This window comes from Carassius auratus, chromosome 21, assembly GCF_003368295.1.
Source record: "Carassius auratus strain Wakin chromosome 21, ASM336829v1, whole genome shotgun sequence".
NCBI classification, from domain to species: domain Eukaryota; kingdom Metazoa; phylum Chordata; class Actinopteri; order Cypriniformes; family Cyprinidae; genus Carassius; species Carassius auratus.
In genome coordinates, this window is record NC_039263.1 from 12,186,880 (window position 1) to 12,199,546 (window position 12,667).

The 12,667-nt window shown below is 40.7% G+C and overlaps 2 protein-coding genes across 2 annotated transcripts in view; one reads left to right on the forward strand and one right to left on the reverse strand.

Moving 5' to 3' along the window:
• Window positions 1–12,667, reverse strand: part of pcxa (pyruvate carboxylase a) — a 119,152-nt gene that overhangs the window by 25,556 nt on the left and 80,929 nt on the right. The gene's annotated exons all lie outside the window — the stretch shown is intronic.
• Window positions 511–9,346, forward strand: LOC113038515 (leucine-rich repeat and fibronectin type-III domain-containing protein 4-like). Its single transcript, XM_026196015.1, has 4 exons — window positions 511–1,386; window positions 1,895–2,394; window positions 3,598–5,256; window positions 7,860–9,346. The coding sequence occupies exons 3-4, from the start codon at window positions 3,620–3,622 to the stop codon at window positions 8,890–8,892; spliced, it is 2,670 nt and encodes an 889-aa protein (XP_026051800.1). The 5' UTR covers window positions 511–1,386; window positions 1,895–2,394; window positions 3,598–3,619; the 3' UTR covers window positions 8,893–9,346.

The window sequence follows — 12,667 nt, forward strand, 5'->3', positions numbered from 1 at the left end:
AATAAAACAATACAAATATATTTTATTTAATATATTTAATATATTTTTGATCAAATAAATGCAGCCTTGGCAAGCCTGAAAAAATCTTTATTTTTTAAATCTGACAGACCACAAACTATTAAACTAATACATTTTAACATTTCAAGTTAATATTAGGTCAAGTATTATGAATATTATTTAAAAACATAGTACTTTTTTTTTTTTACTAATAAAAACCATTATTAGTTCATAATACCTACTGTAATACATTAATGTAAACAAATTGAACATTACGGTCAAAGGTGTTACAGTTTTCATCGATATTTGAAGGTTTGTTTAATTTAATTTTGTTATTTCATTTTTTCAATAATTTTAAGGGTTTTTTTCACGTAAAACGCAAAAATAACGAACAAAGATGTTTTGGGGACAGGGTTGGACCCATGTCACATCCTGCAAAGGGCATCAGAATACCATTGTTGCCCAACTCCAACAACCCATGCATCTCTCAAAAGTTCTCAGAATCAGCTATTATTGTCCATTTTTAATGATATATAATGAATTTGCATTCACAGAAGATGAAAATTGACACTACGGGAGAATTGGTGACAAAAGTTGGGGGTTCGATCCACCGGGAACACATGATATGTAAAAATTGATAGCCTGAATGCACTGTCAGTCGCTTTGGATAAAAGCGTCTGCTAAATGCATAAATTTAATTTAATTTGATTTAAAAAGTTCTTATTGTGTCTGCTGACTGATGGTGCCCTGCTGTTAAAAATGCACTGTCAAGAGGGATAAAGCTTTGGGCAATTCCTCTCCAGATCCAACCTCACACCCCAGTCAGCCAATGCACACCCATTCTGCCATTTTTACCATTGCATTTCATCTCTCCCCTCATATAGAGAGCCAAGACTGTTTCAGGCTCTGCCACTCTCCCCTCCCTCTCTCTCTCTCTCTCCCTCTCTCTCTCATTCTCTATTCCCTCCCTCCCTCTCACTCTGCCCTTGCTGTAGCAGACACATTGCAGTCGCAAACACTTGCTCTCACATCGACTTGCTCTCTGCATCAGAACCAACAAATCACAGACTCGTGCAGTTCAAGAATACAGAGGAGAAACGAAAAAGCAAAAAGAAGGCATTGATTGATGGCAATAAGCGACATCAGTGGGGACTCAACTGCATGGTTATATGAAGGTTCTTTGTGCCTGTAGGTTTCCTACTTTGAGGGCAGGGTTTCCCTGGACCGTTTGCAAAAGTAAAAACAGAAGAAGCAGTGGGAAGAGAAATGAGGGGTGAGGATGCCACCATCCCTCCCTGAGGAACCTGAGAGGATGTAGAGGGAAAGGGACCACTGGAGAGGGCAGCAGTTCTCTTGGATGGGCATAAGCAGGAATTCGGAAAAAAAAAGGTTGGTATGTTTGCTTTCGCTCTTTAGGTATTTAGGAGAGGTTGAGGAGGAGTGGAGACAGAGATAAGGAGATAAGACAGAGCAGAAAGGCTACAAGAGTTAAGGGTGGATTAGAGAGAAAACAATAAAGAGGGAATCATGCAGTGAAATTGAGTGTACAGACTTCTAGTCCATCTAGACAAGAGTGTGCGCATACACATACACATATTTGGCTCAGTCAGACCCACAGGGTCTGCTTGAAAGCAGGTCTAATTGGATTATTTGCTTTAATGTGCCAGTTTACAGGAAGAATCAATTAATTTAGGATCCTCAATAGCGTAAGACTCCGACATCAGCAAACAGACATGAACGATACACAGCATGCTTTCTACTTAAAGATGTGGTATCGGAGTTAAAGGTCTATGCAAGAGAAATGAGAAAACAAAAAAAGGCAGATAATAAAAAAGGAATGTGAGCTTTTAATAGTAGTTAAATATTTATTAAGAGGGATTTTTGTTTCTTTTGGCAGTTCACTCCGAGATGAAATGGATTGGAAGCCATTTGCTACTGGAAGCACCTTTGCAAATAAAAGATGATTTGAATAATACAAGCTTTCACTGGATTCTGACTTTAATAATGCTGTGTAAAGGAGATAAATAAAGGAGAATTCTGGATGAAACCGGAAACAATGAAAATCAAAGAAAAAAAGAAGACAAACCCAATTTCATTTAACTGAGGTTCACTAAGGATAATGGAAACAGGGCAGTGACTCATGGCAAAGAAAAGAACGGCAAAGCAGTGAGGATGAAGGACTGTCATCCATCTGACCACAGATCCAATTCACATCATCGTGATTTTCAGCAATTCACTATGAGGAACAAATCGACCCTTAGCCCACCTGAATATTTCCACAGTGTTTCCCTCTGGATTTTCATCTGAAGCAATGATGGGACTAGCGGGGCAGTTTGTCTATAAAAGAACTGAAAGGATTGGAAACCATTTTAAATCTTGATGAAACAGACACAATAGGTATGAAATGACAGTAATTTTTCTCCTTGCATTTTTTCTCCATGCACAAAATATTATACTGTTGGCAGGTAGAAGCTCATGAGGTTTGAAAATTGTTTGCAGGATATTTGCAGTGTGTAATCCCAGATTCAGAACAATGAATATGAATTCCACTGGGTACTCATTCTTTATAGCAAATTTGCACACATACAGCTTTGAGCCAATTGCACATGGTTATTTATAGGATATAACTCTACTCCCTACGCTGCCCCATCTCATCTCTTCATCTTTCCCTTTCTCACTTGCACACACACTCTCGTTTTAAAACTGCTTTGCGAGTGTGATACTGTAGCCATTACGTAAGACTGAAATGAACAGGCCAAAATCACAAACAGAACAACAAACAGAATCATCAGCATAACATTGCAGCATTTTGTTGACAGTGACTGATGGACGTATTAAACTAATGCAAGCATTTGCAAATGTTTAAGGACAATCGTACATTGGATATCACAGGGTTTCGGTCTTGTGAAATCAATTAAAATTCATTTACACACTCGCTGCAGTTTGTGTCGCTTAATACTGTTGTTGCACTGATTGTTTGGAGCAGTTCTATCCATGTGTGCGACACACACAGACAGTTATGTATCAGGTTAATGGAGTATTCAGACCCCTGTAGGAGAGCAGGGAGGAGAACAAACAGAAGGACATAAGACTTGGGTAAATATATACACTTTGTCTGCACACACAGCCACAACAGCCAAATAATCTCACATCTGCGATGAGAAGACAGCCAAGGCATTCATCACTTAGAATGTGACTGATCATCTTGGGGCTTGTCCCTGGCAGCCAAATTGAGTCTCTCTTTCGTTCCCAGACCAGGGGAAAAGTTTAAAGTTCTTGCTGCACTTGCTGGGCACATGATAAATGCCTTGAAATCTAAACAACTGACAAAGGGTTCCAGGTACACCATTAATCTGAAGCAATGGACACTGGTAGATTGGCTCATGATTAGCTCCTCTTTGATACACTGTAAGATGAAGTGAGCATATACTGGATGAATGACTAGGCAGAACGCCAAGTTTCAGTGGCAATTATTGGATAACTGCATTTGTGCAGGGGATAAGTGAATGGACAAGCAGGCTTAGGACTGAGGGAGACAAAGAGGGCTCAACTTCTTCCAATTCTGAGTTGAAGCCTCTAATGTTTGATCTCTTTACACAGGTCTGTGGACAACCTGGTTACCATGCGACGCACAGAACCAGGGAGTCCATCTAGAGGAAACAATCTGTTGCAAGAACAGGAGAGCTTGAAATGGATACAACCAAGGAGATATCCTGCTTCATCCATCTCAGTCAGCACAACAAATGTCCGCCCCTGTCCCATGCTAAAGTCAACACTTTTCTGGCTGTGTCTCTTCAGCTCCATACTGCTTCGGAGTGGACAAGGTGTATTGGCAGGGGAGACATGGGGCATGGTGTCCATTTGCCCCATCCATTGCGTGTGTCGGAACTTATCAGAGTCTCTGAGCACACTGTGTGTGAATAAAGGTCTTCTTTTTGTGCCGCCAAACATTGATCGCCGCACTGTGGAGCTGCGTCTTGCTGACAACTACATCCTGGAAGTGGGAGGTGCAGACTTTGCCAATATGACAGGACTAGTTGACCTGACATTGTCACGCAACACCATACATGCTCTGAAACCACTGGCCTTTGCTGATCTGGAGAGTTTGCGTTCGCTTCACCTGGACACCAACCGTCTCACAGTGGTGGGGCCTCAGGATCTGACAGGTCTTATTAACCTTCAGCATCTCATCATCAACAACAATCAGCTCATAGATGTTTCGGCAGATGCTTTTGATGACTTCCTGCCAACTCTAGAGGATCTGGATCTTTCCTACAATAACCTCCGTAGGGTTCCTTGGGAATCTATTCAGAATATGGCTAGCCTGCACACCTTAAATCTAGATCACAATCTAATAGACCAGATTGCTGAGGGTTCTTTCAGTGAGCTCTATAAACTATCCCGACTGGATATGACCTCGAACAGACTGCAGACACTTCCCCCTGATCCACTGTTTTCCAGATCCCAGATTGGGGTTGTTAGTCCCACACCGTACAATTCAATCACCAGCCTCAACTTTGGGGGGAATCCCCTGCACTGCAACTGTGAGCTGTTGTGGCTACGACGATTGATTCGGGAAGACGACATGGAGACATGTGCCACACCTACTCATCTGGCGGGTCGATACTTCTGGTCCATTCCAGAGGAAGAGTTCACGTGTGAGCCTCCACTGATCACCCGTAATACCAACAAACTGTGGGTGTTGGAGGGCCAAAGAGCCACACTTAAATGTCGAGCCATTGGTGATCCTGAGCCAGTCATTCATTGGGTGTCACCAGATGACCGTATTGTGGCCAACTCTAGTCGCATTCACTCGTACTATAATGGCACACTGGATTTTTTGGTGACCCGTGCCAGAGATGATGGCACCTATACGTGCATTGCCATCAATGCCGCAGGGGAATCCACAGCTCTGGTAGACTTGAAGATCATCCCTCTTCCTCATAGAGGGAATGGTACAATAACTCTTATCAACCACAGAGACCCTGGATCCTCTGATATAAGTAGTGGCCGTGGTGGGGTTGAAGGGGCAGGGACTGGTGTAGTGACTGTACGGAATGCCACCGGAGGCAAGGGAGATACGGGAGAACGAGGAAGTGGAAGCAGTAATGGAGGCACAGAAACCTTGATTGGAGTTCTAGGTGTGACATCCAATTCAGCACAAATTCGCTGGAAAATGGGTCGATCTTCAGCGCCTTTTTTGGTGTGGATGTATCAGATCCAGTACAACAGCACAGCTGATGATGGACTTGTTTACAGGTAAGGATATCTTGTTTCTGTATTGTTGCAGCACTTTTGACAAAAAAGAGAAAATGATGTCTTGGTTTTAGTGTTTAGTTTTCATGTGTTTCAAGTGAATGCATTTAAACATCCTTGGTGCTTATGTTCATGGATTATAGGCTTCAGATATTGATGGAAGGATAAGGCCAAAGGAAACAGACAAAGCCTAAAGCGGACATAACATTCAAGTTGAGCCATGAGGCTAAAAGAGATACAGGCAGCTATTTATATCCAGGGAGGGTAAAGAAAGCAGAGCAGTGGAGTGAGTGGACTTGCTGGCTCTGGGGAAAACAGGATGGACCCTTTAAAAGGGTAAAACCTATACATTTGAAGATGGTGTCACAATGAATCAGGAAGAGTGAAATGGATCTAAATGGAGAGAAAGGGGATAGAGAGATAGGGCAGGTCACAAGGGTAGGGCTGCGAGAGTCCCTTACACCAACTGTTCTTAGACAGGCGGACGTCAGTAATGGTTGGCTTTGTTCTTTTACACTCTAACAACGAACAAGAAAACTATTTATTTGCCTGCTAATTTAATAATATCTAAATCAAAAGAAAGTTTCTCTGTACAAACAGTACCTACACAAAGAAGCCACCTGGCTTTTTATCATCTTTCAAGTCTGATGGTTCTTCAGCTTGTGTTCTCTCATGGGATAGTGAAGTGTCCACTCTTTGCACTCTTCAGAATTTCAGCAGATGCAGTACATCATCTAGGAAATGTTCAACTACTGATCATGAATACCGTGCAGCAGTATTTGGATGCACAAACAACATAGCTTGCATACAAAAATCCTATTACAGATATGAAAACAGAAATTCCATCATGGTAGCCTTTATTTTACAATTTGTTTTGTTTATCTCACTTTTTCTTTTCATTACCTTTTCCTTTACAAACTTACTAGAGGCTCTTCAACTCAATAACATTGAAGAGAGTTTTCAATGCACATGCACTCAATGCACACGCACAGAAGTAGCCATTCTTGCATGGTAAGGACATGCATTGAGAGGCTTAACAAAAGAAAGGTACAGTGAGATTTCCAGGAATTGGGATCAATAATAAATGGTGAAGGTGAGGGGCTTGTTTGGATGACAAGGAGCGAAATATATATATAGATACAGGAGGACTGCCTGAAGAGAGGGGGGTGGGGTAGCAGAAGTAGCAGCAGTTGCTGAGTGATGGCAGGCAGAGAAGTGCATGAGTGGGAGGTCAGGCATCTTCATAATAGACCTGTTACTACAGCTATTCCCATCAACATGCAGGAATCTATAAGAGTAAACACAGTAAGCTACTCTAGGCCAGAAGACAGACATTAATGCACACTGACTGGCCACCTTGAGTGCATTGCTAAACTAGAGAGATTTTCCTAGATATTTTTCCACATTAAAGAGACGTTCCACATTCAATACTACTTAAACTCTATTGACAGCATTTGTGGCATAATGTCAATAACCTCAGAAAACAATTTTGCATCTCAATTTTGTTTTTTTAAATAAACATCTTGGTTACAGCAAGACACTGCTTCATATACCATTCATTTAATATAAAGATGGAAAAAGTTGTTAATGTTAAAACAAGAACAGAACAGAAAAATCACTTCCACACATTCTGGCCTGAACTGATCTAAAAACGCAAACCACCCTATGGAAATAATGTGAGATTTTGAATAATTCATTCAACATCACTGACCAACACAAATCATAAAGGAGCAACTAAGGCATTATTAGCAGCAGATCATTAAGTTGTGTTTCCTGTAAGGCTTGTAATTCAAATCATCCATAAGAATTTGAAATTTAATATGCAGATAAGCATGCAAATGTCATTGATATGCAGTGACACAATGAGCTCAAAAATAAGAGAAGTCTACATGAATGTGAATTAAAACGTATTTCATTCCTTACAGTGAAGCACATATTCAGTGACACGACAGTTCTTTTTACTGAAGTGGAGACTCAAGGAAAGATAAATAAATAAATTAATACAATTGACGAATCTCAACAAAAGATTATTGAATCTTTAAAGAAAGGAGGCAAATAGCTTATTGAAACTAGTGCAAAGGACACTGAAAATTCTTCAAGGTCCTTCTGCTGTGACCGCCAATTACCTCTCAAAGTAAAGTGAATTTAAGGACTTGAATCAGGTGTAGACATCCAAAGCATTTTCATTACAGACATACTGTATATACAAAGCAGCCAAAGCAAATGCACTGGACACAGTCAATGTAGTCTATTAAAGAGTACTGAACGGACACTGTTTCTGCCAGAGATGGCAGATTGTAAAGACTAGTGTGGGCAGGAGTCCTTCAGGCAAGAAGCATGTCGGCATCCTCTTATCCTCTTAGCCTTAATGTAAAAATGCTTCACCACTTGTCAGACTGGGGCATCCACAATATCTATAGCTTATTCTTAATTTGCTCTTTACTAGAATCCCCTTCATTGCAGGGTATTGATTTAAGCCATTTTCACAACAAAACATAGCTTCTAAAGCTCACTTTGTTGTGCTTGATGTATTTCTGTCTGGATATTTCCTTGATATGATGTTTAATTTCTCATAAATATTCTCTTCTTTTTATATTTGGTGTCAGAATTCTCCCTCCAACCAGTAATAGTTTCCTGCTGAAAAACTTGGTGTCAGGAGCAGACTACAGCCTGTGCGTCTTGGCCATATTTGATGATGGCATCTCCTCCTTGACTACTACAAAGGTGCTGGGCTGCATCCAGTTCAGCACTAAAGAGGATTATACAGAATGTCGTTCTCTGCACGCTCACTTCCTGGGCGGCACGCTGACAGTGATGGTGGGTGGCGTGGTGGTTGTAACCCTTCTGGTCTTCACTGTGGCCATGATGGTGCGCCATCGCGTCTGCGGAGAGTGTCGGGATGATGCCAACAGGCCGGGCAAGTTTTTTCCAGCCAAAGGGGTGGATGTTTATGCCCAAACGAACGGAAACAACAGTATGATGATGGTGGCATTGCCAAATGGACTCTTGGCCCAAAGAACAAAAGACAAACACAAGCCAAGCTCTCCCCCGAAATCTAAACAGAGCCCGGAGCCTCACCGTGGTAGACGTGACAAGGGAGACGGGAAAGTGAGGGAAAAATGTTTTAGTCCTCTCACACCAGAAAGTGAGAGATTGACACTCTATTACTCCCCATCTAACACACTTCCCACGTTAACACAAAAGCGAGCAGGTAGGCTCAAGTTGAGGAAGTCTCTGGAGAAAGATAGATACGTGGACAGACAAGTCTTGGCCTCGCTTGAATTGACACAAGATGGAGATGACGGAATGGAAGGAGGCTCAGACTTGAGGCAAGCACTCAAGACGAAGCGTAGCTGTTCTTTTGATGTGGGTGAAATCACCACCACCACATGTTACAGCTACGCCAAACGTCTGAGCGTCATCTGGACCCGACGTAGCCAGTCCCTACATGGCATGCTTGTTCATTGTACCTCCACCACCAGCACATCCAGCACGGGTAGCAACGAGCAGTATGGCCACGGCCTAACACAGAACTATCTACATGCCTTCGCTTCCAACAACTCCAACTCCAACTCAACTTCAAACTCAAACAGTAGCATGACAGTCAATCCAAGAGACCTGGAGGAAAGTGTGGTGTAGATAGTGGGGAAAAAAGGCTCCACTTTTAGAGAACTGACATTTAGGAAAGGCTCATATGAACAAATGAGCTAACTATAAAAGTCAGATGAAAACAAATTATCTGGGGAGGGCAGGATTGATGAGGATAATGCTCCTGACACAAAGGATTGGCTGTTATTTGATGACTGCCATTATTTCGAACCACAACAAGGCTCAAAATCAAATTATGTGAAGACAAAGAATGACAAGTAGGATTTGAAGAAATAAGAATTCAAGGACAAGCTTGTTTTTTACGACAGTCCCAGGGCACGGGGGATTTACAACCTAAAGTGTCTGTTTCAGCAAGATTAATTAACCAATTAATAAATTATTGAATAAATCAGCTGCTACTTCATGCAGAAGAAACACTATTCGAATGCTAATGAGGAGCTGAACTAAAGGGGTAAATATCACCAAAAAAAAAGAAAAAGAAAAAAATTCAAACCCAAAGAGGGAATGCATTATCTGTCGAAATTCACTGTTGCGAAGAAGCACAACATGTCTGGGCCCTCTAATGAGGGAAAGTATATAAATATGCTGTAAAGTTATCTTTTATTTTTTTGGTGGATGTTTTTTTCAATGAATTGAAAAGATGGAAGGGGGACTCACAGAACACTTCAACACACTAGTGTTTAAAACGGAGAAGCCATTTGTTCAAATGTCATTCAACAGTGGTTTGAATAGTCATAATTGTTCTTGTCTGATCAGCCTTTTTCCACAGTCATAAAAAGAATAAAAAGCTGTTCTGTAAAAATGAAATTCTGTATTGTGGAATGAAGCTGTAATGAAGCTCTAATTGAGACAATCTGATATGATAGCTCCAAGGTTAATTGCTTAAGAGAAGCTGGAATGAAAAGCCATATGGCACATAATGCTTTGAACCAAAAAACAAAAGCGCTGAAGTTGACTGACAGCATGGCATACAGGCCACAAAAAAAAAAACCTGATTAAAATGTCAGATAATATAATCAGCTTAATGTCTCTTCTGTACTAATTCTAGCTCAGCTAACTTAACTGGAGATTTAATTGCAGATAATTAGCAACAACAACAACAAGGTCTGTTCATCTGCATAACCTCAAAATAAGTAACGTGTTATATGAGCTAAGGCTTCAAGATTAAGCTTGCTATTTCCAGTTATGTTTCTTCATTTCTTTTGTTAAGCCCACTAAAGACTATTTTTATATAACAGCCAACAGAAGAGGAGGAGAAAAACAGGACGGAGATGAAAGGAAAAGGTAGGGGTGAAGGTGTGGACCAGAAAAAGAGGACAGTGGTGCAGTTTGGGGAGGTTTCCTGTCTGCATCTTATGTTAAGCTCTTTGTTATACTGTATATTGGAATTGGGCTTTGAAGCTCAGGTTGTAGCTAAGATTTAATGATATGGAGAAATGATGTGTATGTGTGTCATTTTTTTTTATCAATATATGATTGATTCCTTTTAAAAAACCTAGTAAGCAGAATACTTAAGAGTGCAAAGTAAGCTGCATTTAAATACAGTTAAAAACAGTAATATTGTTAAATATTATTACAATTAAAAAATATTCAAAATATTTGAATTTACAGTAATGGTAAAGCTGAATTTTCAGCATCTTCAGTGTCACATAATTTTTCAAGAAACATTTTCCATTATCGGTTGGGAACCACTGGTCTAGCTTGTCTTCCAGCCTGGCCAAGATGAGGTTTAGCTGGGTGACCAGCAGTTCTCCCAGCCAGACCAGCTAAGACCAGTTTAGGCTGGTTTAAGTGGTTTTTCTAGTAGGGTCTATAAAGACAGTAGCTCACCAGAGCATGGAACAGAGCTACACACACTATGCTGAAGTCCTGCCTAAAAAAGGTGGGGGAAAGATGAAAGATAAAAGAAAAAAAAAAGGATGAAAGAAAAAAAAATTATAACTATGGGGAAAAGTGATTTTCATAATTCCTAGCAGACTGCAAAAACTACTGGAAAAAAGCACTGCCTCACACAGATTTGATATCTAGTTCCAGTGAGGAACGGCATGTACTAATCGCATGGTCTCATTTTTACATGTGATTTTGTTGTCAGAGTGTGATATCTAAAATCATGAGCATGCTTTTTATTTCCAAAGCACCCCTAGAGTGCATAAATGTCTTCATACAAACCACGAAGAGCACAAAACTCAGACTGCATGGAAGACAAGTGTGGGCAGCAGATGGAGGAGGTGGTGGAGGAGATGATGGAACGGTTCCTTATAACTGCAACAGGTGACATTCTGCCCTCTTTTACCCAATTAAAACCTTCTGATTGGCACATCGATGGTTAGCCGATCATGCATGCAGGAGCAGTGATGCAGACAGAGCTGGTCTGTTCTCTCGCTGGCTGCGATGACTCTACTCCAGCTGCAGCCGCTGAACTTTACCGCCTCTCTCTCTCTCTCTCTCTCCTGTGAGTCTTTGCAAGACGATAGCTGGTGCAATGTGCAAAATTCGCAGCCTAAGCAACTTTTGTCCTTTGAGAGTCAAACTCTAACTTACTTTACGATGGGCATCCACCACAAAGCACATGATGGTTCACATTTACAGAGTTCACACAGTGAGGTTAGATAACAGTTCTTAAAGCAACATTCCATTTGAAAAACTGTATTCAAATTCAAATTAAAAATATATTCATTTAAAAAAGCAGTTAATCGGCAAACTTGAAATGTATTGGTTTACATTTACTCATTTTGCAGGGTTTTTTTATACACTGGGACTTACTGTGCATTTTTTGTAACAGCACACACTTCCCCTGGTCTTATTGTATGACCAACCCCCCAAAAATTTGTAAGATATTTCATTTAATGAAATGACTTGTTCTAATAATTTTTTGTAGGTCACTTAAATTTAAAGGAGAAAAGATAATGACAGCAAATGAAAAAAATGATTACTGAAGTCCATTATTGCTAACGCCACTTCAGGTTGACCAAACACTATAAAACCCAGTGAGTTAAAAAATAGGATAACGTTTAATTGAGAACAGGCATCTGTATACTGCATCTAACGTCAGTGATAATAATGGTTTGTATTTGATTTTGATGCTCGCAGTACTCTCATAATGATATAAAGACCTCTTATATGCCAAAAGATCAAGGCAAATTTGATTGTTCTTGACATGACCCCTTTAAAAAAACCTACCTCTGTTAACTTTTAGTATTGTATGTGAAATTAATTGGCTTCATTTAGTTATTTTCACAGATAGGTTTTACAGTCAAGTACTACGTAAAAAAAAAAAAAAGAAGAACCTGAGCAAATCACTCTCTCGTGATGGCGCCGCAGATGGCTGCCTCCGTGGATTGCTCCGCAGTTGTTTTTATGCTTTTGTTAGTTTGTCCTGTCTTTAGTTATATCCCTGCAATCAGTTTCACCAGAGATTCACATTCAGCAGTACACACCACCCAATATTTCACCGGTTTTCGACTATTCTGACATTTTGCTGGATATTGTAGTTGGCGGAGCAGCAGCGCTGATGAAACATGACATGCAAGTGTGGGAAGTGAGCCGGAGCGCTCGTGAAGCTTAGGCAGTGTGGATTTCAACCGGTGCTGTCTAGCATCTATCTGGCGAACCTCCGCTCTCTACCCACCAAAATGGACAAACTCGTTCTGCTCTCCCAGATATACAAGGATTTTTCACATTCTGCTGCTCTGTTTTTCATGGAAACCTAGCTGAATTGCGCCATACTGGACAGCACGCTACATCTGCCGGAATCAGAGGTGATGTACAGATGTAACTGTGTTAAAGAAGATGTGCTGTCCCGATC

Coding starts and splice junctions, on each gene's coding strand:
- LOC113038515 (XM_026196015.1), top strand. CDS start 3,620: ATGCGACGCACAGAACCAGGGAGTCCATCTAGAGGAAACAATCTGTTG. Junction 5,257..7,859: donor GATGATGGACTTGTTTACAG/GTAAGGATATCT, acceptor ATTTGGTGTCAG/AATTCTCCCTCCAACCAGTA.